The sequence below is a fragment of the Papaver somniferum genome, chromosome 9 (assembly GCF_003573695.1).
Source record: "Papaver somniferum cultivar HN1 chromosome 9, ASM357369v1, whole genome shotgun sequence".
Lineage (NCBI taxonomy): Eukaryota > Viridiplantae > Streptophyta > Magnoliopsida > Ranunculales > Papaveraceae > Papaver > Papaver somniferum.
In genome coordinates this window covers 5,315,964-5,341,515 of record NC_039366.1, presented here as the reverse complement: position 1 = coordinate 5,341,515, position 25,552 = coordinate 5,315,964, and the positions used below count along the sequence as shown (strand labels likewise).

At 35.6% G+C, this 25,552-nt stretch overlaps 2 protein-coding genes across 3 annotated transcripts; both read left to right on the top strand.

The window, feature by feature from the left end:
• Positions 1-13,060: 13,060 nt before the first annotated feature.
• LOC113309700 (protein PAF1 homolog) lies at positions 13,061-17,754 on the top strand. Of its 2 annotated transcripts, XM_026558193.1 has the most exons (13): positions 13,061-13,162; positions 13,257-14,316; positions 14,448-14,516; positions 14,649-14,756; positions 14,844-15,024; positions 15,124-15,200; positions 15,297-15,416; positions 15,847-15,952; positions 16,193-16,279; positions 16,437-16,505; positions 16,594-16,665; positions 16,755-16,901; positions 17,045-17,754. In XM_026558193.1, exons 2-13 carry the CDS (start codon positions 13,412-13,414, stop codon positions 17,183-17,185), a joined length of 2,082 nt encoding a protein of 693 aa, XP_026413978.1. In that variant the 5' UTR covers positions 13,061-13,162; positions 13,257-13,411; the 3' UTR covers positions 17,186-17,754. The 2 variants fall into 2 exon arrangements, with proteins under 2 accessions (XP_026413978.1, XP_026413976.1); XM_026558191.1 differs by having other exon boundaries at positions 13,080-14,316.
• On the top strand, positions 17,445-20,094 carry LOC113309701 (aspartic proteinase PCS1-like). Its single transcript, XM_026558194.1, has 3 exons — positions 17,445-17,521; positions 18,291-19,009; positions 19,110-20,094. Exons 2-3 carry the CDS (start codon positions 18,532-18,534, stop codon positions 19,910-19,912), a joined length of 1,281 nt encoding a protein of 426 aa, XP_026413979.1. The 5' UTR covers positions 17,445-17,521; positions 18,291-18,531; the 3' UTR covers positions 19,913-20,094.
• The last annotated feature ends 5,458 nt before the right edge of the window (positions 20,095-25,552 follow it).

The window sequence follows — 25,552 nt, the reverse complement described above, 5'->3', positions numbered from 1 at the left end:
AGTATTCGTAACAGATTATTTTTTGCAAGAAAGATAATGAGAGGCAAGTATGGGAATCAATAAACAAGAAGCATTATCTTTCTCATCAGCAAAATACTAAAAGGAAAAATTGATTCCAAAGTTGGTTGAAGAATATTATTCGCAAAAGTGATAAAAGTAAGACAATTCAAGAAGATAATTCGCCAATGTTCTCAATATCGCAAGCCTCTCCTTCATTTCGGTTCTGATCTTCGCCTTGACTAGCACCTTGATTATCGCCAGCAATTACTTCTTCAGGAGAGATTTCTTTCTCATTTTGATTAACACCAGCAGATGCTTCCTTAGAAGGAATTTCTTCTTCACCTTCCAAGAGATCATCCTCTGCCCCACTTTCATAATCATAATCACTATCAGCAGGACGAGGAACTTCATCATCATCTACTTCCAAAGGTTCAATTGATGTAGGAGGAAGAGATTTGGACAATAAAATATCATTTACAAGGACTTCAGCCCGGAGATGAACTTGACGAAGAAGTGCTCTCTGATGATTCCTATCTTGAATATCCTTAAAATAAGCAAGATAATCAAGTCTTCTTTCTGCTCGGTCGCGAGAACCAGTAAGGGCAGAGACGAGCAATGCATTTTCTTTGCGAATTTTGGCATATTTAGCCTCCAAAACAGAAATGGAGGAATGAAGATTCTTCTCAGACTCTGCGAAAGGTAGAATACAAAATTTCAATAAGATGAAGAACTCAGAAAAATATGACAAAGAAAAGATAGTTAAGGCAGTCAAAATATTATGACTACCTTCCTTTTGCGAAATAAGGTGTTGAATCAAGGACAACAACTATTCTCCCAACGGTCCATTGCGTCATCAAATTTATCTCCAACTAAACCTTTAAGTCGAGACTGAAGGTTTTTCTCTTTAGAAATAAGAAAGGCATTTTTCTTCGCAAGAGAAGAATAAGATTCTTCTAATTTGGAATATTGTTCTTTAAGTTGATTCGCCTTTACACTTAAAGCTATTCTACCTTGAATAAGTGTATCTCTTTCAGCGATAGATGACTCTGTTACTTCTTTAAGTTCATTTCTCAAAGAGCGAAGAGATTGCTCTTGGTCATCACATACTTTCTGAAGAATGATAAGTTGTTGCGAAGAAATCACTATCTTGTTTAAACAAGTTCGCTTCTCTTGAGATAAGGTTTTATTCTCATCTGATAAAGTTTCCATCCCTAAATTAACTTTAGTTAAAGAATAAGAAAGGCGAGATACTTCATTACTTAATAAATCTTGTCTCTGAACTAATTGGGTATTTTCATTGGTAAGATTATTTATATGATCAAGATAATATGAATAGAGGTTATCTAATTGGTTATATTGATCCATAAAAACTTCTTTATCAACACGGGTTTCTTCAACAGCAGATTCAAATTGATATCTCTCCATTATTCGTTTATGATTTAAGGCTTAACATGCGAAAGAGAGATTTCAAGGATAATTAAATATGGGAAGGATAAAACCATTAAAAAGGCAAATTGAAGACATGGGTAAGAAAATCATACCTCTCAATTCATCATTCTTCTTGCGAAGATTGTCACGATCCAACAAAACATTCTAAAGCTTTTGATTTTCGAGACGAAGAGCATTGCACTCTTTTTCCAAAGCTGACTGCGAAGCAGCTCCGTCAGAACCTAAATGCTTACTCAGAATTTCGCAAACATTAGACTTGATAGGATCAATAGAAGACTTCTTGCCATCATCCAGGACTTCAGATAAAATTTTGAAAGCAATATCAATTCCTTCCACGGTTTCTTTCGAAGGAGGAAGAGACTTAGGTAGAGAACTGGCAGTGATAGAAGGTTGAGAAACATTCTCAATAGGAAGAGAAGAAGTTTCATTCATAGAAGGATCAACAAGGGGGGTTTCAATCATTGAAAGGTCAGCTGAAGAAATGAAGTCCGAGGCAGCTTTTTCGCGAATGAGAGATAAAGGTTTATCTTGCAAAGATGTCGCAGGAGATTTAAAATAGATGAGTAAGTGGAATGGAACGGAAGTTGGAACAGTTTTAAGGTGGCGAGATTTCTTGAGAGGTTTATTGACATCCTTATCACCCTGCGAATTACAATCCAGATAAGAAACAGAGGCAACAATATTGTTATTAGAAAAGGATAGTGTTTCTTACTACCTTCTCATTCGCAGACTTTCTTTTATACGCAACAACCTTATGCTGCGATTTGGGAATATTAGGGTTCTGAACTGTAAATTTAGTATTGGAGGAGCTTTTGCTGAAATAACAAGAGTATGGGAATCACATAAACAACATCAAATAAGGCAATAAACAAGATCAATTTTAGCAAAACCCGTAAAGAAGAAAAAAGAAAACTAACCTTGATGAATCCATGGAAAACAGCAGCAGGAAGATTATTTCGAAGAAAATTACGAACGATGAAGATCTGTAGAAGAAATAGTATGAAGATGAAGAAGAACTTAAAAAGATTGAAGAAGAAAGAAGAAAAATTGCAATAACGGATTTGTAGAAGACCGATGAAGTTGGAGAGAAAATAAAAAGAAAGAAAAAGAGAGTGAGAAAGAATATATATATAGAGGGAATTTTTTCTCGAGGAGATAAACACGATTAATACGGAAAAATATAAACGGTTAAAAATCAGCGGTTACAAAAGACGTGTCAAGATACAGATGGAAGAAAGAGTATGTGTGATAAATGTAAAATATGAAGAAATGAACAGCTGCGGAATTTCTCACATCATTCTCTACTTCGCAGAAAAGATATGAGAAAAGGCAAGATGTAGGATCAGAATATCGCAACAGTGATATCTTAGCGAAATTATTAACAACACAACAGCGTCGCAGAACAATTTCAGAAATGATATAATAAACGATGTCAGCTAAAATCATGAGAAAGATGTGATGGTCCTGCGAAAATTAGAGAGTCTGCAAGATTAACATTTGTAAGGTTGCGAGAATGTCGTAAGCCATATTCGAAAATAAAGGACAAATTAGCTGTCATCCACAATGTACTTCCCTATAAATAGTCGTTCAGTTGTAAAGGAGAGAGAGATCTTTTTGAGTAAGAAACAAGTAAATAGGAGAGAGAAAGTCTAGAGCAGAGGTCATTCTTGATTCCTTTATCTTTTCTTGTAAGAACATTCAAAGATTGATCAATAAAATTAAGATTGTAAACCTAAAAATGAGTTGAGTAACAATGAAATCATATGAGGGGTGTAGTGTAGGATTTCCTGCAAATACAAGACAACTTAACAAAATAACACTCACAAGTAACCTCTGATATGCTCATGGAAAAACTTAATTAAAAACCACATTTTTTTTCTTCGTGAAACAGAGTAAACACATTCTAGCTGGTAGAAAAAATTTGTGATGGGATGATTCACAATCACAAGCAAAACCTAGTCTAATCTACGAAACAATTGAAGTAATTTCAAATAAACCTTTTAGAAACAATCAAAGAGCAATATCCATGCTCTATTTGTACATGTTGTTCAATTCCCCATTTAGTGTATTATGATTATAGTCATAGATACAAAAAGGGTTGAAAAATTGAACCAAAAGAGTTAAAAGAACAAGAATTAAAAAAAAAAAATCAAAGAATGGAAAAACAAAAAAATCATATAAGTAGCACGACACTTATATTATAAAGAGTTTAAGGAAAAACAAAAAATAATGAAATACTCAGATCAATTGAATCTACTGGAAAAATTAAATAAACCCTCATGAAGAATCATAAAAAAATAAAAAAATAAAAGTTCTCGTGAAATACTTAGATTAATTGGAATAAACCAAAATGAGTTCAATCAAGCAGTAATGGCAAGTACATAAGTTGTCTAATACCTAGTTGAGTGTATTCCAAAATATATATATATAAAGGATTTAACAAATCGAGCAAAAATGAATTAAAAGAAAAAGGGTTCGAAAAATCCAATCAAATGATGTAACAGTGAACATGGTCAAAATAAAAAAGAAGAACAAACATCATATAGTAGGAGTACTTGTTTGATAAAGAAAAAGGGTTTAACAACGTGAATCTTTAAAACATTAAAAAAAAAATCAAGAAAACACTTAGAAGAACAAAAAGGTTTATCAAACAAACCCTTATGAATCTTCAAAACTGTAACACTTCCAGGACAAAGAAGAAGAAAAAATACAACGCTAGTAGTAGCAGTAATTTGTATGCTAAAAAAAGGGGGTTTAAGGAAGGAATTCTCTCATAAACCCTCATGAAGAATCATCATCATCAGGACATAAGACGAACTCATATTATAAAAACTTCTTGATATAAACCCCATGCTTAAATCATCAAACGATCATAAATGCTTCAAAAAGGTCTAAATGGAGCAAATAAAAATAAAAGGGGTTTAGTTAAAGAATCAAATCAAAGAATATAACAGTCATTTTCGGTCACAATAAAAAAAGAAAAAGAAGCATGTTGTCTAGCTAGTAGCAGTATAAACTCAAATTCATGTAACAAAGATATAAGAAAAAATAAATTAGAAAACAGAAAGAAAAAAAATCATAAACCCTCATGCTGCTTGTATCATCAAAGAAGCTTCATTAAAGAAACAAATCATATAAAACAAGTCCAAAATCTTTATCACAAAGAAAAATAAGCTCAATCGCACTGTATGATATGAAGAAAAGAAAAAGAAAAAGAGGGTTTCAAATCCAAATGAAGAAATCCTCGTTCAATCTTCAATCAAAAGAATGAACACATGTTTATAACTAACAAGCAACTAGTACCAGTACTCAACTAGTCAACTAGTACCAGTACTCAACTAGCAGCCTTCCAAAACTATAATACGTATAACTTAGAGACACACTCTAAAACATACTGCAGTAAATTAATCTTAGAAATGTTGTGTTTCTTCTTAACATAATAATACCCGATGTTCTTGTATTTTTCTCTTGTCATATATTCATTTATTTTGCTAGGACCTTTTTATGGAGTCTATCATTCTTAAAATCCTAGGTTCACTGACAATTTCACACCGTTTTCTTTTGTGTTTGTGATGTTGCACAATAGAATTTGCAGCATGATATCACGTTTCAATCAAATCTTTGTGATTGTAACCTCAACAACATAGAAAAATAAACTATTCACCACCTTAGTTTGCTTTATCCCTGGTGCATGAAAGACATACATGCATGTTTAAGTTGATGGCATATGTTTTCATGCTAACAGAAATATAAGGCTGACACTACTAGAGTGTACCTGTATTGTTGGCATTCTAGAATAAGAATCCCATGGTAATATGTTGGTTTGTAAAGTAAAAAAAACATGTTTTTTCTTCATGGACTGTGTGATAATGTTTAAACTATTGTATTGTGTGTTCAAGTCTTACATATTACTATGCAATTGTCAAGCAGGAACTAAGCTATACGACACAACTCAATGGAGTGTCGGAGTTGAGGTGCCTCGACCTGTGTTGGAGCCCGTAATTGAAGAGTATGATTTCATACCATCCAAAAAGTATATTGTTCTAGATACTAAAGAAGAAACGCTAGTAGTCTACGAGAAATTTTCAGACGTGCGGAATGAGTATACTCACCGATTAGGGAGTATTACCATGCATCAGAAAACTAGAAGGTAAGAAAATGTGGTATTTTATTCGAACCGAATTATTCTCATATTTCTTAAGTTGATGCTAATCAAGTCTTTGTTTTTTCTTTTTAAATGCAGATCCTTCCAATTTAAAGTTACTATTTGGGTAGATTCAAATGGTGTTCTTCAAATGTAAGAGGATTGGAGTAGTGAGGCAAGAGACCGTTTGCTGGATCGAGGTTCCATAGAACGTTTTGTGGATGATGGCTCGAATCCAACCATTCTTGAATATTTAGTATCTCATGGGTTATTACCTCAACAGCAGGCAGATGAACTCAAAATAATAAAAAAAAAAGAACAAACATCAAGTATGAGTATTTGTTTGATAAAGAAAAATGGTTTAACATCATGAATCTTCAAAAAAAAAAAAAAATCAGGATAACCCTTAGCAGAATAAAAAGGTTTATCAAATAATGAAAACCCTTAAGAATCTTCAAAAATGTAATACTTACGGGACAAAAGAAGAAAAAAAAATACAACACTAATAGTAGCAGTAATCTGTATGCTAAAAATAGGGGGTTTACAGAAGGAATTTTCTCATAAAGCCTCATGAAGAATCATCATCATCATGACATAAATAGGACTCATATTATAATGGAAATACAGAAACACTCCTTAATATAAACCCTCATGCTCGAATCATCAAAACATGCTTCAGAAAGGGTTAAATGGAGAAAAAATATAAAAATTAAAAGAGAAAGGGTTTGGATAAAAAATCAATTCAAAAAACGTATCGGTCACAAAAAAAGAAAAATAAACATCCTGGATAGCTAGTGTCAGTACAAACTCATATTCATGTAGAAAAGATATAAAAAAGAAAGAAAAAAAAAATCCAAAACCCTCAAGCTTCTTTAAAGAAACAAATTGTATAACACAAGTTCAACTTCTTTATAACACCAAGAAATAAGCTAAACACACTGCATGATATGAAGAAAAGAAAAAGAAAAAAAGGGTTTCAAAAAAAATGAAGAAATCCTCATTCATGAATCTCCAAAAGAATGAACACATCTTTATAACTAATTAACAACTAGTACCAGTACTCAACTAGTCAACTGTATGATAAAACAGTAAAACAAAACACATACAAGCCAACCAGGAATTGAAAAACCACTTATCATCATCATCACTTTCAGTGGCAAGAGATGAAAGCAAGAAATTTTTTTAGCAAGAGATTCATTATCCCAGCCATTGTAAAAAGTAAAAGCTGAAGTGAGTTGCTGCTACTTGAATGTTTTTTCTTTCAGAAAAGAATTTGTTTGTGGGTTTAAAATTGTTTTGTTGTTTCTCGGTAGAAAAGTGTTGTGGGTTAGGCGTTGTACAACCAAAGTGCATGTTAGCCTCTGGAACAGGATATGGTGTAGATCGGGTGAAGTTTTAGGATTTTTAATGGAGATTTCCCTTGCTCTATATGGCACATATGTTAAATGCCCCATTTAGTGTACTGTAATTATAGATACAAAAAGTGTTTTAACTAATCGAGCAAAAAAATCAAAAGAAAAAGGGTTGGGAAAAAAATCTAATCAAAATAAAAAAGAAGAATGAACATCAAGTAGGAGTACTTGTTTGATAAAGGAAAAGGGTTTAACATCATAAATCTTCAAAAAAAAAAATCAGGAAAACTTTAGAAGAATTTAAAGGTTTATCAAATAATGAAAACCCATATGAATCTTCAAAAATGTAACACTTACAGAACAAAAGAAGAAAAAAAATACAACACTAGTAGTAGCAGTAATGTGCATGCTAAAAAAAGGGGGGGCGGAGGGGTTTAAGGGAGGAATTTTCTCCTAAACCCTCATGAAGAATCATCATCATCAGGACATATAAACGCTCATGCCCGAATCATCAAAAGATGCTTCAGAAATGGTTAAATGGAACAAAAAAATAAAAAAAAAGAAAGAAAGGGTTTAGATAAAAAAATTAATTTAAAGAATGTTTCGTTCACAATAACAAAGAAAAACAAACATCCTAGCTAGCTAGTAGCTGTACAAACTCAGATTCATGTAGAAAAGATATAAAAAAGAAAAATAATCCAAAACCATTAATATCCTTTAAAGAAACAAATCGTATAACACGAGTCCAACATCTTTACTAGACAAAGAAATAAGCTAAATCGCACTGTATATGATATGAAGAAAAGAAAAAAGAAAAAAAAAAGGGTTTCGAAACAAATTGAAGAAATCCTCATTCATAAATCCCCAAAAGAATGAACACGTCTTTATAATTAATTAGCAACTAGTACTAGTACTCATCTTTATATGCAGAGTTAGACACTTCGTACTTCCATCAGAGATTTAAGAGGCTTCTTGGGATTAATAGGTTATTATAGAAAATTTGTGAGAAATTATGGTGCTATCAGAAAACCTCTCATTGTTTTCTTGAAGGAAAGCTTCTTCCAATGGATCCTAGCTGTCACCACTATATTCAGCAACTCAAATCTGTAATGACTATTACTCCAGTTGTTGCATTGTAAGATTTCTCCAAGCAGTTAATTGTAGAGAGTGATGCTAGTGATCACTACATTGGTGCAGCCTTAACTCAAGAGGGAAAACCAATCTTTTTTTTTTCCAGCTCATCTTTAGGACCAAGAGCTAGAACATTGTCCACTCATGAAAATAAATTTTTATCTATTATTAAGTTTGTTCATAATAGAGACATTACTTACAAGCGACCAAGTTTTTCATTCAAACTGGTCATGAAAATCTTAAATGTTGAAACCTACTACATACAATCAAGTTTCTGTTGGCACTACAATGTCCACCAAAGGTTCATATTTTCTTGTGGAAAGCAATCATTCAAGGCCTACAGACCCTCAAAAACCTAAATCATATCCACATCATCAATTCCAATAGCTACCCTCCAATACAATTCTAATATGGAGACAGCTTCTCAACTCTACGATCCCACTATCATGTTGTTGCAAATTCCTGGCATACCAATCTAATTGTGATTCATAACTATTTGGGTATCACATACGTAATATTTCTTTGGTAGTTTAGAGAACTTTGTGCTTCAAAAAAATAAATAAATATTGGAGTGGGTTTTGTTTTCAGAAGCTAAGTCATGAACTGAAATTTTGTTTGTCGATTTTTTTTAAGTCTTGTGATTTACTGTCATCTCTAATCCTGAATTTTTAGGGAAATTTATGTCACCAAAATGCACCAGGAGTAGTGAGCGAAAAACTTGATTCTTATAGTTGGATACCTCTTTGTGCACTCTATCCATTACAAACTAAAAGCTGAGGTGGATTTTAAACTTAAAAATGGATTGATTTTCAGACAAATCTCCCATCTACATATGATGCCGCGAAGGGCTTCTTGTAACATAACATAAACCATTAAAACAAGATTCGCACTTCAAATTTTAAGTGTGTTAATGTTGTTGTGAAATGGTCATGAATCATATAACCTCACTGAGCATGCACACAGGATGAAAATAATTCATCAAGAACTCATTTTGTATTAGCGTATATAAGTGGTCACCTCTCTGATCTTATTATATAGCGTTACTGAATCTTTGAAGCGGAATAACAAGATGCACAAAACAAGTTAAAAGGGAGTTGAAAACGAAAATATCAGTGTGATGTTGGACTAAATTGATTCCATTAAGGAACGTGACCGCTTAGTTAAGATAATGGTAAGAAGGTATCAGTTCATTCCTAGACTAGATATGGTTTCAGATTAGAAAATTTAGATTTCTTTTGTGGTCTTATAACCTAGCCACTTTCATGACTTCTCCAAAACATTTGGGGCTACTGATTTATTCATATCTAAAGAAGGTGAACATGGGGTGTCCTAGAGACTGAAAACGTCTTTATTACCCTTTCTTCCAATTTTCTTAAATTTATGTTTTTCTATTCTTTTTCTTATTATAATTTTAAATTTTTTAAAATTGGATGAAAACAACTAATAACATTATTTTTCCTTAAGAAAATAAACAACCAAATTGAATTGTTTTTACGGGTTTTGGAATTTTGAAATCCGGTTCGTCAAGTACAAAACATACCGATTAAACCGCTATCCCCATTTTAAATGTTTTACCATATTTAAAAAAACTTGATTTATATAATTGGCAGAAAAGAACTACAATCATTTGCCGTCTATTTAGATTTATATACCCAAAAATCCTGAGTTATTTTTTTGGGTTGTAATTGGCAATACTAAGATTTTTATTATTTACCAAATTATACTGTAATCGGTAGATAATATTCTCCAGAAACGAAGAACGTTATTCACTCGTTAATCAAATTCCAACATATTCATGATAGAAAAGGGAAAAATCATATGTACGGGTTGTACTTATTAAGATTGCATAATTTGATGCATCGTAGTTAAGAGAGTGTTTGGACATATACAAGGGGTAGAAGTAAATTTATACAAAAATTTTCTTCACAACTTTTTATTTTTTCTTTTATGGCTTTTTGCGTTTAGAAGTCGAAAAATAACTTTTTAACCAAACATGCTACAAAAGTTTGTCCCGATACATTTTACGAATCAAAGAAAAGTATAAAATCTTTTTTATTCCCTGATGAATGGAACAGTGGTCTTCAACAACATCCTTAAATCCTTAGGCTTATTCCTATGCACATGCCAAAATATGATATTTGGCATATATACACCCACTATGAGTATGCCTAACATCCAAACATGTATTCCATGTCATAAATAACATATACACATACATGATGTAATTTCCAACGAGCGATAGAGTGTCCATCGCTCGATGGTCATAATAACGCTCGCTGGTGTTTACAGCGCCGACGCTAGTCAAGCTGCCGCTCGTCGGTCTGATCATCGCTGATCAGATCTTCATCCAACGGCTACCAATTTCCCCCTATAAATACCTAATTTCAACTCATTCCAATCCAACTTCAAATTTATTTCAACATGCATAGTGCTCACACAACCGAAGTGGATTTTACTCCAGAGGAAGATGTTTCTCTAATTCGATGTTGGGTTTCAGTTGCAAGCGATAGAGATTTCAATTTAGAGACTTTTAACTTATGGGACACTGTGTTCAAAGGTTTACGATATTAAGTCACATAAATCCAGGAAGAACAAATGAGTGTCTTCAAAATCGTTATTGTTTCATCAATAACAATATTAGAAAATATTAGCAAATTATGTGGTTGATAAAAGGGAATAATCCCGGGTTATCAAATGAAGAACTAAAAAGTAGAGCTCGTACCAAATTCGCCGAAGACAACAAAGATGGTTTAGTCACGACGAATGTTATGAAATATACAATGTTCATGTGCAGGGATTCAAATTTTAAGTATTGTGTTATGCAATCAAAGTTAATTTTTAATGACGATGTGGTGGATATAGTCTGTGCATCCCAAGAAAATGATGGCATAGTTGACGATGAACTTTGAGAAGGATATGCAAATGCGTCGCCCGTCTCTGGTGGAGGTTGGGAAGGAAGAAATTCATCTGCAAGTGGTATCCTACCTAAAGCTAGGAAATCCATCCGACCCAAACTTTGCGGTTGTATAGCAATATAGGGTTTGAATATAGTGTTAAACCAAAATAAGTACTCATTTCTTTCCTTGGATCCTGGATAAATTCATCAGCTTCTTGCCAATGATGACCTTCCCTTATCAATTTCAAGTAGTCGTCTTCGGAAACCTATGAACTTGGATATGGGTTGACGGCTATCACTGATCTTGTTTGCAACTGAAGAGATAGGGATTTACAACACCATCCTTGTAAGGCTTAGCTGTAACATTCTCTGAGCTTGTTCTTCTTCGAACTCAGGTATTGCTTCATACGACTGGGAGACAAGGTTAAGGATTGTTCTACACAACTGCTGAATCTTATAAAAAATAGCAGTATGTTGACCATCTTCAATATGTTCTCGTTGCCAATTCTCGGAATCGTACTTCAGTATAACCGGAAAAATATTGGTATGATTCTTAAGAGACGGTTCCGAAACACGGAACCATGTATACCACTAATACTGAAAATAATAACATTATTGGTTACTAAATTTTTCATGTGAAAATAACAAACAAATAGTATGAAAAATATTGGTTCGTACCTCCATGACTCCCCAAAAAGCATTAAAACTATCTTTGACACACGTCGAGCAATCACCGAGGGATATGTAAATCTCTGATAAAATCGGAGACCGCCAATCATATGTTGGTGCTTGCTCTAAATATTCTAATGCTTCGAGAAAACCAGCTAACACCACTGAGCTAACATTTGGAAATATACATTGGCCTAGTGTCCACAATATAAACAGACGTTCGAGCTACTCATAATGGTCAGGGAACAAATATTGATCACCAACTACCCTGTTCTCATCCATTTTATTAGCATAACGTCTCAAAAAACTTTTCAACCCAGCCACTTTTAACCCATGCACTTTTATTTGTCTATATGAATCATTTCCTTCTACCTCATTTGAGTACAAAGGAAGTCTTTGTTTCTATTTATCTTCTGATAACCAATTTAGTTTGTTAAATGGAAGTAAGTTTCCAGCACATGTAATTCCCGTTAACATGTACAAATCTATTGGTGTAACTCCTATTAACAATACTTATTCATAATTAGAATTTGTTGATATTTATAAAACAAAGCACATAATCTAAAAAATTAAATTACTAGAAAAAACTGACTTACCGCATTCAAAGTCCTTGAAAAAGAACGTGTTTGTAGTGTCCCGCCATCCTTCTAATATAACTTGAACTCCTTGAGTCATGTGGTTTCTAGGTTGTATATGATATAAATGTCACCAAGGATATCTTCTAACTCTCTCTTGAACAACATGGGGAAGTAACTGAAAAATCCCACGGAACTCAGACCATCCACCTCTTAGATTTAACGAATTAGTTCGCTCCGGACGGTCAGACAAGTAATTAGAGAACATACCTTCACCGACTACTTGTCTAACATTATCAAACTCATAATTTTCATCCACAACAAAACTTAATCCACTAGCTGGGGTATTAGTAGCTCTTTTGACTTTTCTGTTTCTTTTTCTTTTCTCCATATTTGTGAAGTATAGATGAACAAGGTGCGGTATTTATAGGTGTTAGAAAGATGAACATTGGCGATATTGATTATAACGCCAACGCTGGAGTCAATATCGCTCGTTAAAAACTTGATCGCTCCGTGGTTTTCCCATAGTAACACAATTGGTTTTCCATGCCAGTTGGTATGCCAAACAACTTATTTTTGGCATGTGCATAGAAATAGGTCTTATAAGGAGTGAGTTTTTGTTTTTTTTTTTTGCATGCAACCATCAGTGGTGTTCAGCAAAAATAAAAATAAGAAATTCCAACCGACTGTATATCGAAGTGACCTGGCGTTTGATAGCCGTTAGATGCATCCACACAGATTCATCATCAAAATCAATCTACGGCTATCCACAATCACGTCACGTGCTTCTGAGCCTCATCATCTTTCCTATTTACGGTCTCTCTATTTCTTCAAAGTCCTTCTTTTTAAAAGCTGAATGTGAATCGGTAGAAAGACCATAACGAAAGAAACCGATTCAGGAAACTCCCGACTCACTTCAGTCTCTACTTCGTCTTCATCATCTCCGGTAAGCCCCTCATCCATCTATCTATATATACTCTCTCTCGCCATATATATTTGTTATCAGTGTTGATCTCAATCAATAAAGGTTTCAACTTTAGGGTTTTCAGGATCAAAATCAAGAATTTACTCGTTTCAATCGAATTTTTCTAGGGTTCGATCAAATTCTAGGGTTAGAACACACTAATTAAGAAATTGAGATTCTGGGTTTTTGTTTAAATTACGTTAGGAACAAACCCTTTGAAAGGATTTGATAATGGCATCATTTAGGTCATACCCACCACAACCTCCGCCACCATCAAATCAAAACCCAGTAGCGCCACCTCTTCCAGGTGGTGGAAGTAGTCAGAGTAGAGGTTTTTCAAGTCAACCGCCACTTCCGCCAGCTCCTACATCATTCCCCCCCAACTATCAACCAAATTCAAACCACCATTATAGACCAGCCCCACCACAACCGCAGCAGGCGTATCCGTATCAGCCACCGCAAGTTCCACCACAGCCTTATCCGGCAGCAGCAGCACCACCACCTATGCCCCCATCTGGTTCGCAGTATTATCCGGCATCGCAGTATTCACAGTTTCGTAATTCAGTACAGCCACCTACAGTGCCTCCTCCACCAGGACCACCTCCACCTTCATCGCCTCCGCCTCCACCTCCTCCATCTGTTCCTCCACCTTCGCTTCCTCCACCTCCACCGCCTTCATCGAGCTCCCAACCACATCACCAGTCTAGAGATAACCGGAGTAATAATCATGGGCACCATGGGCATCATAGAGGAGGACCTAGGGAGTCTAGTGGGTCAGGTTTGCATGATCAGTCAAGGCATCATTCGAAACATGGGTTACCTCCTAAACAACACAAGTCATCAGGTCCTCCACCGCCCGCATCGCGTCCTGGTGGAAGGGTAGAGACGGAGGAAGAGAGGATGATAAGGAAGAAGAGAGAGTATGAGAAACAAAGGCAAGAAGAAAAGCATAGGCATCAAGCAAAGGAATCTCAAAGCTCTGCGATGCAGAAGGCACAGATAATGGCTTCTGGGGCAAAGGGACATGGATCAATTGTTGGGTCACGAATGGGAGCGGGGAAAAGTACTCCATTTTTGAATGCAGAGAGGATTGAGAATCGGTTAAAAAAGCCTACCACATTCTTGTGCAAGTTGAAGTAAGTATGTCTTTACTTTCGTGACCAACCACCAGCTTTGGTTCACGAAGGCTGCAATTTTATTAGTTATTATTATTTTGTAGCTTAAAGTTCTGACCATCTGAACATTTTTTACTCATTACTCTTTGAAGGTTTAGGAATGAACTTCCAGATCCGACAGCACAACCGAAGTTAATGTTATTAAACACTAATAAAGATCTGTATGTTCCTTACCCTGTATTTTTCTGCAAGCTCTGGTTATAAACCGTCATTTAAACACATTCTAATATTCCATTTGTTATGTGATGTCAAGTTCTCGTATTGATATGATAAGCTTACTGAACGTCCTGCAGATACACTAAGTACACCATTACATCATTGGAGAAAATGCACAAGCCTAAATTATTTGTCGAGCCTGATCTTGGGATACCACTTGACCTACTCGACATCAGTGTATACAAGTATGGATGTTTCAAGTTATTGTTTTCTACTCTTTGAGGACTTAATTCATGCCCTCACCTCTGGTATCATAAATTCTGTCCTTTCAGTCCTCCCGACACAAAACAAACTCTGGCTCCCGAGGATAAAGAGTTGTTGCGGGATGCTGAGTCAGCAACTCCTATCAAACAAGACGGCATAAAAAGGAAAGAGAGGCCTACTGATAAAGGTCTGTCGTGGTTGGTCAAGACAGAATATATTTCTCCTATTAGCATGGAAGCAGCAAAAACGGTTTGTGGGATCTTCTCTGGCTATTAAATTAAGTTTGCTGCAGGACAAAATGTTCTCCACTTGTTTGTCTTCATCTAATGTAACATTCTCATTTCACAGCCCCTTAGTGAAAAACAAGCCAAAGATCTACGAGAAATCAGGGGAGGTCGCCATATTTTGGATAATACCAATAACAGGTCTTTTTTCTATTAGACTTATTATGCACCATTACAGAAAAAGTATCAATTACTGTCAGACTTGTATATTTAATGGATTTTAAAATTTTATTTCAGGGAAAAACAAATCCAAGCAATTAATGCGTCCTTCGAGGCATGCAAGTCGCGGCCAGTTCATGCCACTAATAAAAGGTTACAGCCTGTTGAGATTCTGCCGTTGCTCCCGGACTTTGATAGGTATGGAAATTTGACTTCTGGTTTCATAGGTGTATGTCCATATTTGCTTATGTTGCACGACTATAATGTTAGTTCTTAATTTATCACGCTTGCAAACCCTAGGATTACAGTCATCCTCACAGATGTGATATAAAGTTCACAAGAATGCCCTCTCTATTTACTCATTGCAGTAGTGGTTAATAAAAGAAGACATGTGAGTTAAAGCAATCTATGTCGTATGACTGTATTAATATCATGTCAGAAGGCCTGTGGATGAATTGGAATTTAAATCACTTAGCATGATAAGTTAGTAAAACAAGATCTGGAAGTATTTGTAGCTCTTGAAAGAAACCTAATCCTCAATATTAGTTATGATATTTGCATTGGCAGCAGGCATTCAGTTATGGGTGTTTGGCTTTTATCTAATAAAAGAATCATGTTGCTGAATCAGGAGTAATGATAAATTTGTTATGGCTACATTTGATGGCGAACCAACCGCTGATTCAGAAGTGTTCAGCAAGTTGGACAAAACTACGCGTGACGTGCATGAATCACAGGCGAGTTATACTCTATCTCATATGTCAGTGTTATCTGTGCATGTATTCACACTTTCGTTCACATTAACTTTTTAGTATAAGAATATCACATTTATTGTTTCTCCGTGATTTTATACAATTGTATAACTTAAATATACTTTTTAAGCGCAAAACCCTTATTTTCCTATTACAGTTGTTACAGCAGGGTAAGCTTCATTGTGTATTATTATTTTCTATACTAATTCATTGTATTCCTGACAGGCAATTATGAAGAGTTTTACAGCATCTGGCTCAGATCCTGCTATGCTGGATAAATTTTTGGCATATATGGCTCCTTCACCAGATGAGGTGTGATTCAACATCTATTGATTTACATATTGCTGAACACTTTGTAGACTCACAATCGCTTTCCTATTCTTTTGCACTGAAATAACTTGTCTACGTTTTCTGAGCTATTTGTACATTTTGTTTCATACTAATATGTATATTTTTCTCTTGGCTGCAGCTTTGGAAGGATGTCTATGAAGAAAGTGAGGACATTTCATACTCCTGGGTCAGGGAGTATCAGTGGGATGTACGTGCCTTAGACAACAAGTTCTTTTTTCAGTTTTCGTTAAGTTAGTATGATGGCCATGTGAACCATGTCAGTTTGTAATGTGCAGGTTCGAGGTAATGATGCAGAGGACCATGCAACATACATTGTTGCTCTCGGTGAAGAAACCGCACGTTACTTGGTAATTTGCTGGAATTATATGTTTGACATTTACGCCATAATATTTGATGATCGTGGTCTTGATCACAGTAGTTCCCTCCTTTGATGCAGCCACTTCCGACAAAGCTTGTTCTAAGGAAAAAGAGGGCTAAAGATGGTAGGTCCAATACAGAGATTGAGCATTATCCAGTACCTGCGAGTGTGACAGTAAGAAACAGACCAGAAGTTTCTGCGAAGGAGTTGGTGAAGGATTCAGGAGTAATATTCTCAACCACTTTATTACTCGGAATTCTGTTTTTTTATTGTTGCTTGGAAATTTTCTTCATTAAGGGAAGCTTTGGCATTTATATTTTTAGTTCAAATGTCAAATCCCTGACTGTTATGTTAATACCGACAATCAGGATTATACAAATTCAAAGGGGAATTATTCAAGTTCCAAACGAGGGAGGTCCGGAAACGAGGATAACATGCGGCATTATAAGTCCCCTCGAGTCCAAGAGATGGATAACTATAGTGGGGGTGAAGACGAGATGTCCGATTGATCTCCTATCAAACAAGAGTTCCCTATGTGGGTTTAGAAATTACAGTTTTGTTTGTCAAATGATGTAAGATAATTTTGTTTTCGCCGACTGTCAGATTCAAGAATAGAGAAGCGAAAATGATACTCTGGTTTTGTAACGTTGCTGCAATAGAAAGTTGAACGATATTACAATGTTCTTCTGTCACTGTTATCTTTATACTCTTCCTACGTTTGTTATAATGCTAAATAAGGTGATGGTGGGCAACAAGTGTGCCAGTAGAATCAACCTGACGCTGCTCCTGCACAGAATCAACCTGATGCTCCAATCTGAATTCTGAAGGCTGCATTCGCAACTAAGGTGAGCAAACAATTGTCTTTTCAGTCACACTGAAGAATGTCTACTTTTTGAACAGTTGTAGCGTTAGTGTTGTTATAGGTACACATGATTAGAGACTTCTCTTGGGACACTGAGTAGGTTGTACATCTACATATTTCTCTTACAACCTTGCAACCTTTTGGTTAATCTTTTGCCTGCAACAATGATATTTTTTTGATCAGATATATATTCGAGTGTACAATCTGTTTAAACTCTTTTCAGCTGAGTGTCATATTGCTCTGATCTCGCAGTAGGAATGTTTACGAATTATCATAATCATGTCAGAGTTGTTTTCTCTGTATCTGTGAGTGGCTTCTTTGTGTCAAACAAATTATATTATGCAAGTGGAGAAGTAATGCTGCTTGAAAGTTGAAACTGTCCATCTTTGAATCAACTTTATGAAAAGGAAGATTGAAATCTTCCTTTTCTTTACTTTGCTTTTTCTTTTTCTGTATCAAGTGCATGTTACAGAAGTTTGAAAACAAGAAACAAAGAGTCATATATGAACTATTCTGTCGGTGTTATTAAAAAATCGTCTTCTTTTCTAGATTTACCATAACGTGTCAGACAATTTCGCTTTCTGTAACAATTTCTTGCCTCCCTGCACATATTTTTGTTACCATGAGTTAGTAATTTGTGATCTTCTTCATTTCGCCTGTTGATACTCTTCACACTGTCTTGATCTGCTGGTGAGAACGGTTTACGTATAATGTCAATGTCATTATTACTAATCAAGTTTTTCTTGCTGTAGCTGATGAATTTGACTTAAGACCCTACAAAAGTGCCAATTAAGTACTGTTTTTGCCAATTCAACTTTCTTTAACTATGACAGCAAAGTCGTATCTCATTAAACAAATCCTAATATCTGTAAAAGTTTAAAATACCCCAAAACCAACAGAATAACAGCAGCAATGCTATATGTTCTCAGTTACTAGGGAGGATTTCGAGCACTCTGAAACTTCTGTTCACCTGTTCTTGCTTTGTGTCTTCACATGGCTTATATCTATATCCTTACATTTCATCTGGTTTTACTCATCTTCCTTCAACCAGAAGTGTTTCTCTGTTCAGCTCTGAAAACGCTCGTATTACCGCTCAAAACTCAGCTATTACCTTCACCAAACAATCTCTCTTTCCATCGTAATGTCAGCTTAACGGTTTCACTTACAGTAGGAACTCCTCCACAAAATGTTGTAATGGTTCTTGACACCGGAAGTGAGCTTTCATGGTTGCGCTGTAACAATCCGTCCCTTCCGAATTCTTTACCTACATTCAATCCTCTTAGCTCCTCATCCTACTCTCCAATGCTTTGTTCTTCTCCGGCTTGCAGCACCCAAGTCAGGGGGTTTACAATACCTTTATGGTGTGACTCGAATAAGCTGTGCCATACTACATTGTCCTATGCTGATGCATCATTCAGTGAAGGGAATCTTGCTTACGAAACGTTTCACATCGGAAGTTCCTCTGTTCCAGGTATTGCCAATTAGTAAAAGCTTGAATTGCGCCATGTCCTTTTAATATTTCCTGATACTATAAGCAGGTCTAAGGGTGAAGAACCACATTCTTCTAACAGGTACAATCTTTGGGTGCATGTCTACAAGCTTTAGTAGTTCAAGCGAAGAAGACCCGAAGAACACTGGATTGATGGGAATGAATCGAGGGTCTCTTTCGTTTGTTTCTCAAATGGGATTCCCCAAATTTTCTTACTGCATATCTGAAGGTGACTCTTCGGGTGTTTTACTACTTGGAAACATGAGTTCACCATGGCTCAAGCCATTGAGCTACACTCCATTGCTGCAAATATCTACTCCACTACCTTACTTCGACCGAGCTGCCTACACGGTCCAACTCCAAGGAATTATGGTGTCAAAGAAGTTGCTTACACTACCCAAATTCGCATTAGTACCGGATCATACAGGAGCTGGTCAGACAATGATCGACTCAGGTACACAATTCACATTCTTACTCGGCTCGGTTTACGAAGCATTAAGGAATGAGTTCGTCAATCAGACTCAAGGAATTCTACATGTTTTGGAAGAGGAAGACTTTGTATTTCAAGGAGCAATGGATTTGTGCTACCGAGTTCCAGCAACTCGAACGATTTTTTCTGACCTGCCCACAGTGAGTCTGATGTTCAGTGGGGCAGAAATAGTGGTAACCCCGGATCAGTTGTTGTATCAAGTTGCAGGAGAAATGAGAGGAAGTGACTCGGTATATTGTTTCACATTTGGTAACTCGGAACTGTTAGGAATAGAGGCGTTTGTCATTGGGCATCACCACCAACAAAATGTATGGGTTGAGTTTGATCTTCAAAACTCGAGAATCGGGTTTGCACCGATTCATTGCGGTATTGCAAGTCAACGACTCGGTATATGAGTCGTTGACTTAGTCTGGATCCTCATCAAATCGATAAAAATGCAAAATCAATAAATATTTAGTAACTTGATTTTAATAATAGAACCTAAAGAAGTCGGAAGAAAAATGACTAAAGAAAAGGTAAATGTCATGTTCAGTAAGTCGTTCGGTGATTACTCTAATACTATGTTTGTTTTTATTTATTTTTGTTGGATTTGAATTGTCTAGATCTGAGTAATTTAGATATGACTTATTTGGGTGTGAGTCGTGTGACTGAATACATTTGTATTTTGAGTTAGATCTGACTCAAATGACTAAAAAATTTGTGAATCAACGGTTTGATATCAGGGATATTTTGTTATTCGACTCAAACATGTCACAGTTAAGAGTTAGGTCTAAGTCAGGTAGCAAGTCAGATCTGACTGAAATAAAACGTAAACTATCTGACATGACTTGCGACGAGTTAAGTGTCAAATCCAAACAAACATGGTGTAACAAAAATAAAAATAAAAATATGATAATAATACGTTGGTAAAATTATTGGGTGAGGATATTCAATTAAACCTCTGAGGCTATTTGAAATTTAGGTGAGGAAGTTCTTGATAGATTCGTCGAGACCTCCAGCTAGACACACACCTCTCTTTAGCCAATTTGTCAACCGAAAAGTTTGTCTATCAGTTACAAAACTGGATTCAGATTATATGTTGTAAAAGACGTCCCGGGCGAACCCCTAGACGCTATAGGCGCGGGTCGCCCATGGGACACCTTGGAGAAAAAGGCGACAATACAACATAGTTTAGATTACAAATAATCGAAGAAAATGGATCTTATATTAATTGGACTAACATTGACTATGCGAGAGAAAAATTAGAAATTGAACCTAAAACATGTATAAATTTCAAAGCAACAACTTTTTTAGCAATCCTTCGTTATTTTTATATTCAGAACTGTGTTAACCTTGAAGCTGCCAATAAAACTCAAACTTCTGAGTATCATTTAGATCAACCCAGTGCTATGGGGTTTTCGGAAAAAAAGAAGAAGAAGAAGGATTCGTGTTGTTATCCGCCCGAGACAAAACTGTAGTACTGCTGCCAGCCTGCCATACATTTAGAACACATTTATTTGGTAATGGGTAGCCCAATAAGAACCCATTCCATTAAAAGTCATCCCTTGGGCTGAATCTGGGCTAAATCTCATGTTGCCATCTTGACTCTTGAGTTCTTCACGTTAATGCCTTTAGGGTTTAGCCAGAAGACCATATATATAATCTCAAGAAACTTTCGCCGTCTTCAATCTTCAAGGTTTGTTTCTTCTCATATATGTTTTTCCTTTGGAATTTGTTGTGTACCAACTCCTTAACCATAGTATTTCCTTTAATTAGCTAACTAGGAAGTTTCCTTATTTAGTTAGGATTCTTAAATACGTAAGTTATTTCTTTTAGATAACTATTGATTAGTATAATTACGCAGTTTCTAAGCTTGTTTGAACTCACTTCAATTAATATTAAAAACCAGTTTCTTATCAGTATTACAACAGAGGTGGTTAATTCCCATAAAAAATGATTTTATCTTTAGGGTTCTATCTAGCTTGTGTTCTTAACAATTATTTTGGTTTAGAACCCTAACATCTGGTACAAAGCAGGTTTGACATATTTTTAGAATTTTAGCATTTTTTTTTATCATGACGGTTGTGGAGTTAACAGGAGAAGTTATAGGTTTAAAAGATGAGATCAAAGAGTTAATCACTGCCCTAACTAAACAGCGCCTTGATGACATTAAACAAGCTGAGATTAAAGCGGGAGTTAACAGAGCAAATCACAAAGAAGAGATGTCTGCTTTAACAACATCCTTGACAACAGCTTTAACAACGGCGACGAAAGAAGCTATCACAGATGCTCTCGGTACATGCAGAACAGGCAATCGACATAATGGCAATGGCAATGGCAATAATCATGGTAACGGTGGTGGTACCAATCCACCTATTCGTACGGGTTCCATCAACCTAAAATTTTCAACTTTTGATGGTACCAATCCCGACGGCTGGATTTTTCAAGCTGAGCAATATTTCAACCTATATTCAATCAATGCAGATCTTCAAATTCAAGTAGTTGCTGCTCATCTGACGGATGATGCCAATTCCTGGTATCGTTGGTTTAAAAAGTCGAATCCGACACCATCTTGGGAAGATTTTTGTTCTCTAATTCGTGACAGATTTGGGGATCACAAGTTTATAAATCCACATATTGCATTGACAAAGTTGTCTCAATCAGGTACCGTCCGACAACTAATTTCTGAATTTGAAAAATTGATAAATTTCGTTCATAATCTTCCTACACAGTACCTTGTTGATTTATTTATTGCTGCCTTAAGAGTGGATATTGGCACTGGTGTTCGTTTATTTGAACCCAAGACTTTACCTGAAGCCTTTAAAAAGGCAATATCACAAGAAGATAGTATCATTGTAGCCTATTCAGTTTCGAAACCTTTTCGTTCAAACCCTTTTAGATCCTTAACGGCTACCAACCAACAAATAAAAAAATCAACATTACCACCCGGAGCTAAACGTTAACATGGGAAGAAAAAAAGAAAGGCGCGACAAGGGTCTTTGTTTCAATTGTGATGAGTATTACAAGCCTGGTCACTTATGTGTCAAGCCAAGACTATTGATCTTAGATATGCCTCAAAGTATTTATGACACTGATGATCGGAACTTTGATGAAGACATTCAGCCTCCACCTTCTGATACTACTACATTACCGCAGGAACAAGAACTGAATATTTCTTTGCACTCTTTGATGGGTTCTAGTTTTCCAAACACCATGCGAATTCAAGGTTTTATTAAGGCTCGGGCTCTTACCTTTTTGGTGGATTCTGGAGCTACGCACAATTTTCTTCATCCAACAATTGCAAAGCAATGTGGTTATAAGATTGAATCGGGTTATTCTTTATGTGTCACAGTAGGTGATGGAGGTCAGTTACGTACCCATATGTATTGTTTAAACGTGCCAATTAAGCTACAACAATATACTTTTCTGGTTGATTTTCATCTTTTGGACATCATCGACTGTGATGCAGTGTTGGGTGCTCAATGGTTACGTACTTTGGGTGAAATATCTTGGGATTTTACTCACTTTACAATGAAGTTCAAAGTTGGTGAAGAGAATATCATCATACGTGGAAAAAATTCTTCATCTGTCATGCTCCTGGATGTATCTCCCATGCAACATTTATTACGCAGAGAGACTTATGGTTTTCTTCTTCAACTATCTTCAGACAATACTGCTATTCATTCAACTTCAGTTGTGCCGCCTGAGATCCAACAACTATTGTCTGAATATAAAGATATTTTCAAGATTCCAAATATTCTTCCACCTGAACGTTTACATGATCATCATATTCCACTACTTCCTGGTTCTGCTCCAGTTAATGTGAGACCTTATCGTTATCCACATTTTCAGAAGGATGAAATAGAAAAAGTTGTGACAGAATTACAACATGCTGGTTTCATTAGACCAAGCTCTAGTCCCTACTCTTCTCCCATTTTAATGGTTCGCAAAAAAGATGGTTCTTGGAGGATGTGTGTGGATTATCGAGCTTTAAACAAAATGACTATCAAAGATAGATTTTCCATTCCAATGGTGGATGAATTGTTGGATGAATTACATGGAAAAACCATTTTTTCTAAGATGGATTTTCGTTTTGGTTATCACCAACTTAGAGTACATGCGCCTGACATTCCGAAGACGGCTTTTAGAACTCATGATGGTCACTACGAATTTCTTGTCATGCCTTTTGGTCTTTCAAACGCACCTGCCACTTTTCAGAGCTTCATGCATCATATTTTCAGGCCTTACTTACGCAGGTTCGTGCTTGTTTTCTTTGATGATATCTTAATTTATAGTGAAAATCTTGATGATCATATCAAGCACTTATCTTTAGTGTTTGACATTATACGCACTAATAAGTTGTTTGTTAAGGATTCAAAATGTGCATTTTCTCAAAGTTCTATTGGCTATCTTGGTCATGTTATTTCATCTGAAGGAGTTTCAGTCGAGAATGAAAAAATACAATGTATTTTGTCATGGCCAATTCCTACCAAAGTTAAGGCATTACGTGGATTTTTGGGTTTAACTGGTTATTATCGAAAATTTGTTAAGGATTTTGGAAAAATTAGTGCACCATTAACTCAGCTACTCAAGAAAGATGCTTTTGTTTGGACTGACACAACTACTGCTGCTTTCAAACAACTCCACCAAGATTTAACTTCAACACCAGTTCTAATACTTCAAGATTTTACAAAGGAATTTGTATTGGAATGTGATGTGATTCTTCGGGGAATGGATTAGGTGTTGTTGTAATGCAATCAAATAGGCCAATTGCATATTACAGTAAGCCTTTATCTGGTAAAAATTTGAATCTCTCTATATATGATAAGGAAATGCTCGCTGTTGTTTCTGCAGTTCAAAAATGGCGTCCATAGTTACTTGGGAGGCATTTCAAAATTTATACAGATCATAGGAGTTTAAAGTATTTTTTGGATCAAAAGTTATCTTCTATGGAACAACAGAAGTGGTTGTCAAAATTGTTGGGGTACGATTATGAAATAATTTTTCGTAAAGGAAAAGAAAATGTGGCTGCTGATGCTTTATCTCGTCTTCATGGCTCAGTTTATCTCCTTTCTGCACCAATTTTTTCTGGTCTCTCTGACATCTTTAAGGAGTGTCATGCTGACACAGAACTGAATGCTATTATTCAACAGTTACATAACAATGAGTCTTGTAAGCTACATTTTTCATATGAGTATGGAGTATTGCGCTATAAAGGTAGAGTAGTCGTACCATCATCTTCTGCTTGGTGCACTACTTTATTGGAAGAGTTTCATTCAAATCCTGTTGGTGGACATTCTGGATTTTTACGTACATACAAGCGTCTACAACATAGTTTTTATTGGAAAGGTATAAAACAATCAGTTAAGCACTTTATTTCTCATTGTGATATTTGTCAACGTAATAAAGCTGAAGTGGTAGCCCCTCCAGGATTGTTGAGTCCTCTACCTATACCTGCTGATATTTGGCTCGACATATCTGTAGGATCAGAATCTCGCAACAATAATGCCTCAGAGAAATTATCAACAACACAACACAACAGTGTCGCAGAACAATTTCAGAAATGACATAATAAACGACGTCAGCTAAATCATGAGAAAAATATGATTGTCCTGCGAAAATTAGAGAGTTTGCGAGATTAACATTTGTAAGGTCGCGAGAATGTCGCAAGCCATATCCGAAAATAAAGGACAGATTAGCTGTCATCCACTATGTAATTCCCTATAAATAGCCTTTCAGTTGTAAAGGAAAGGGGAGAGATCTTTTCTGAGTGAAAAACAAGTAAATAGGAGAGAGAAAATCTAGATCAGAGGTTATTCTTGATTTCTTTATCTTTTCTTGTAAGATTGTTAAAAGATTCATCAATAAAATTAAGATTGTTAATCTAAAATGAGTTGAATGTTAATGAAATCTTATGAGGGGTGTAGTGTAGGATTTCCTGCAACTACATATGGCGCTAGAAACAGGGAGGCTGAAGATTGAAAGTTGAAGATTGTTATTGAGATTGTTCAAATCAAGAAAGTGATTAAACAAATCAGTGAAGCAGTTAAAAGAAA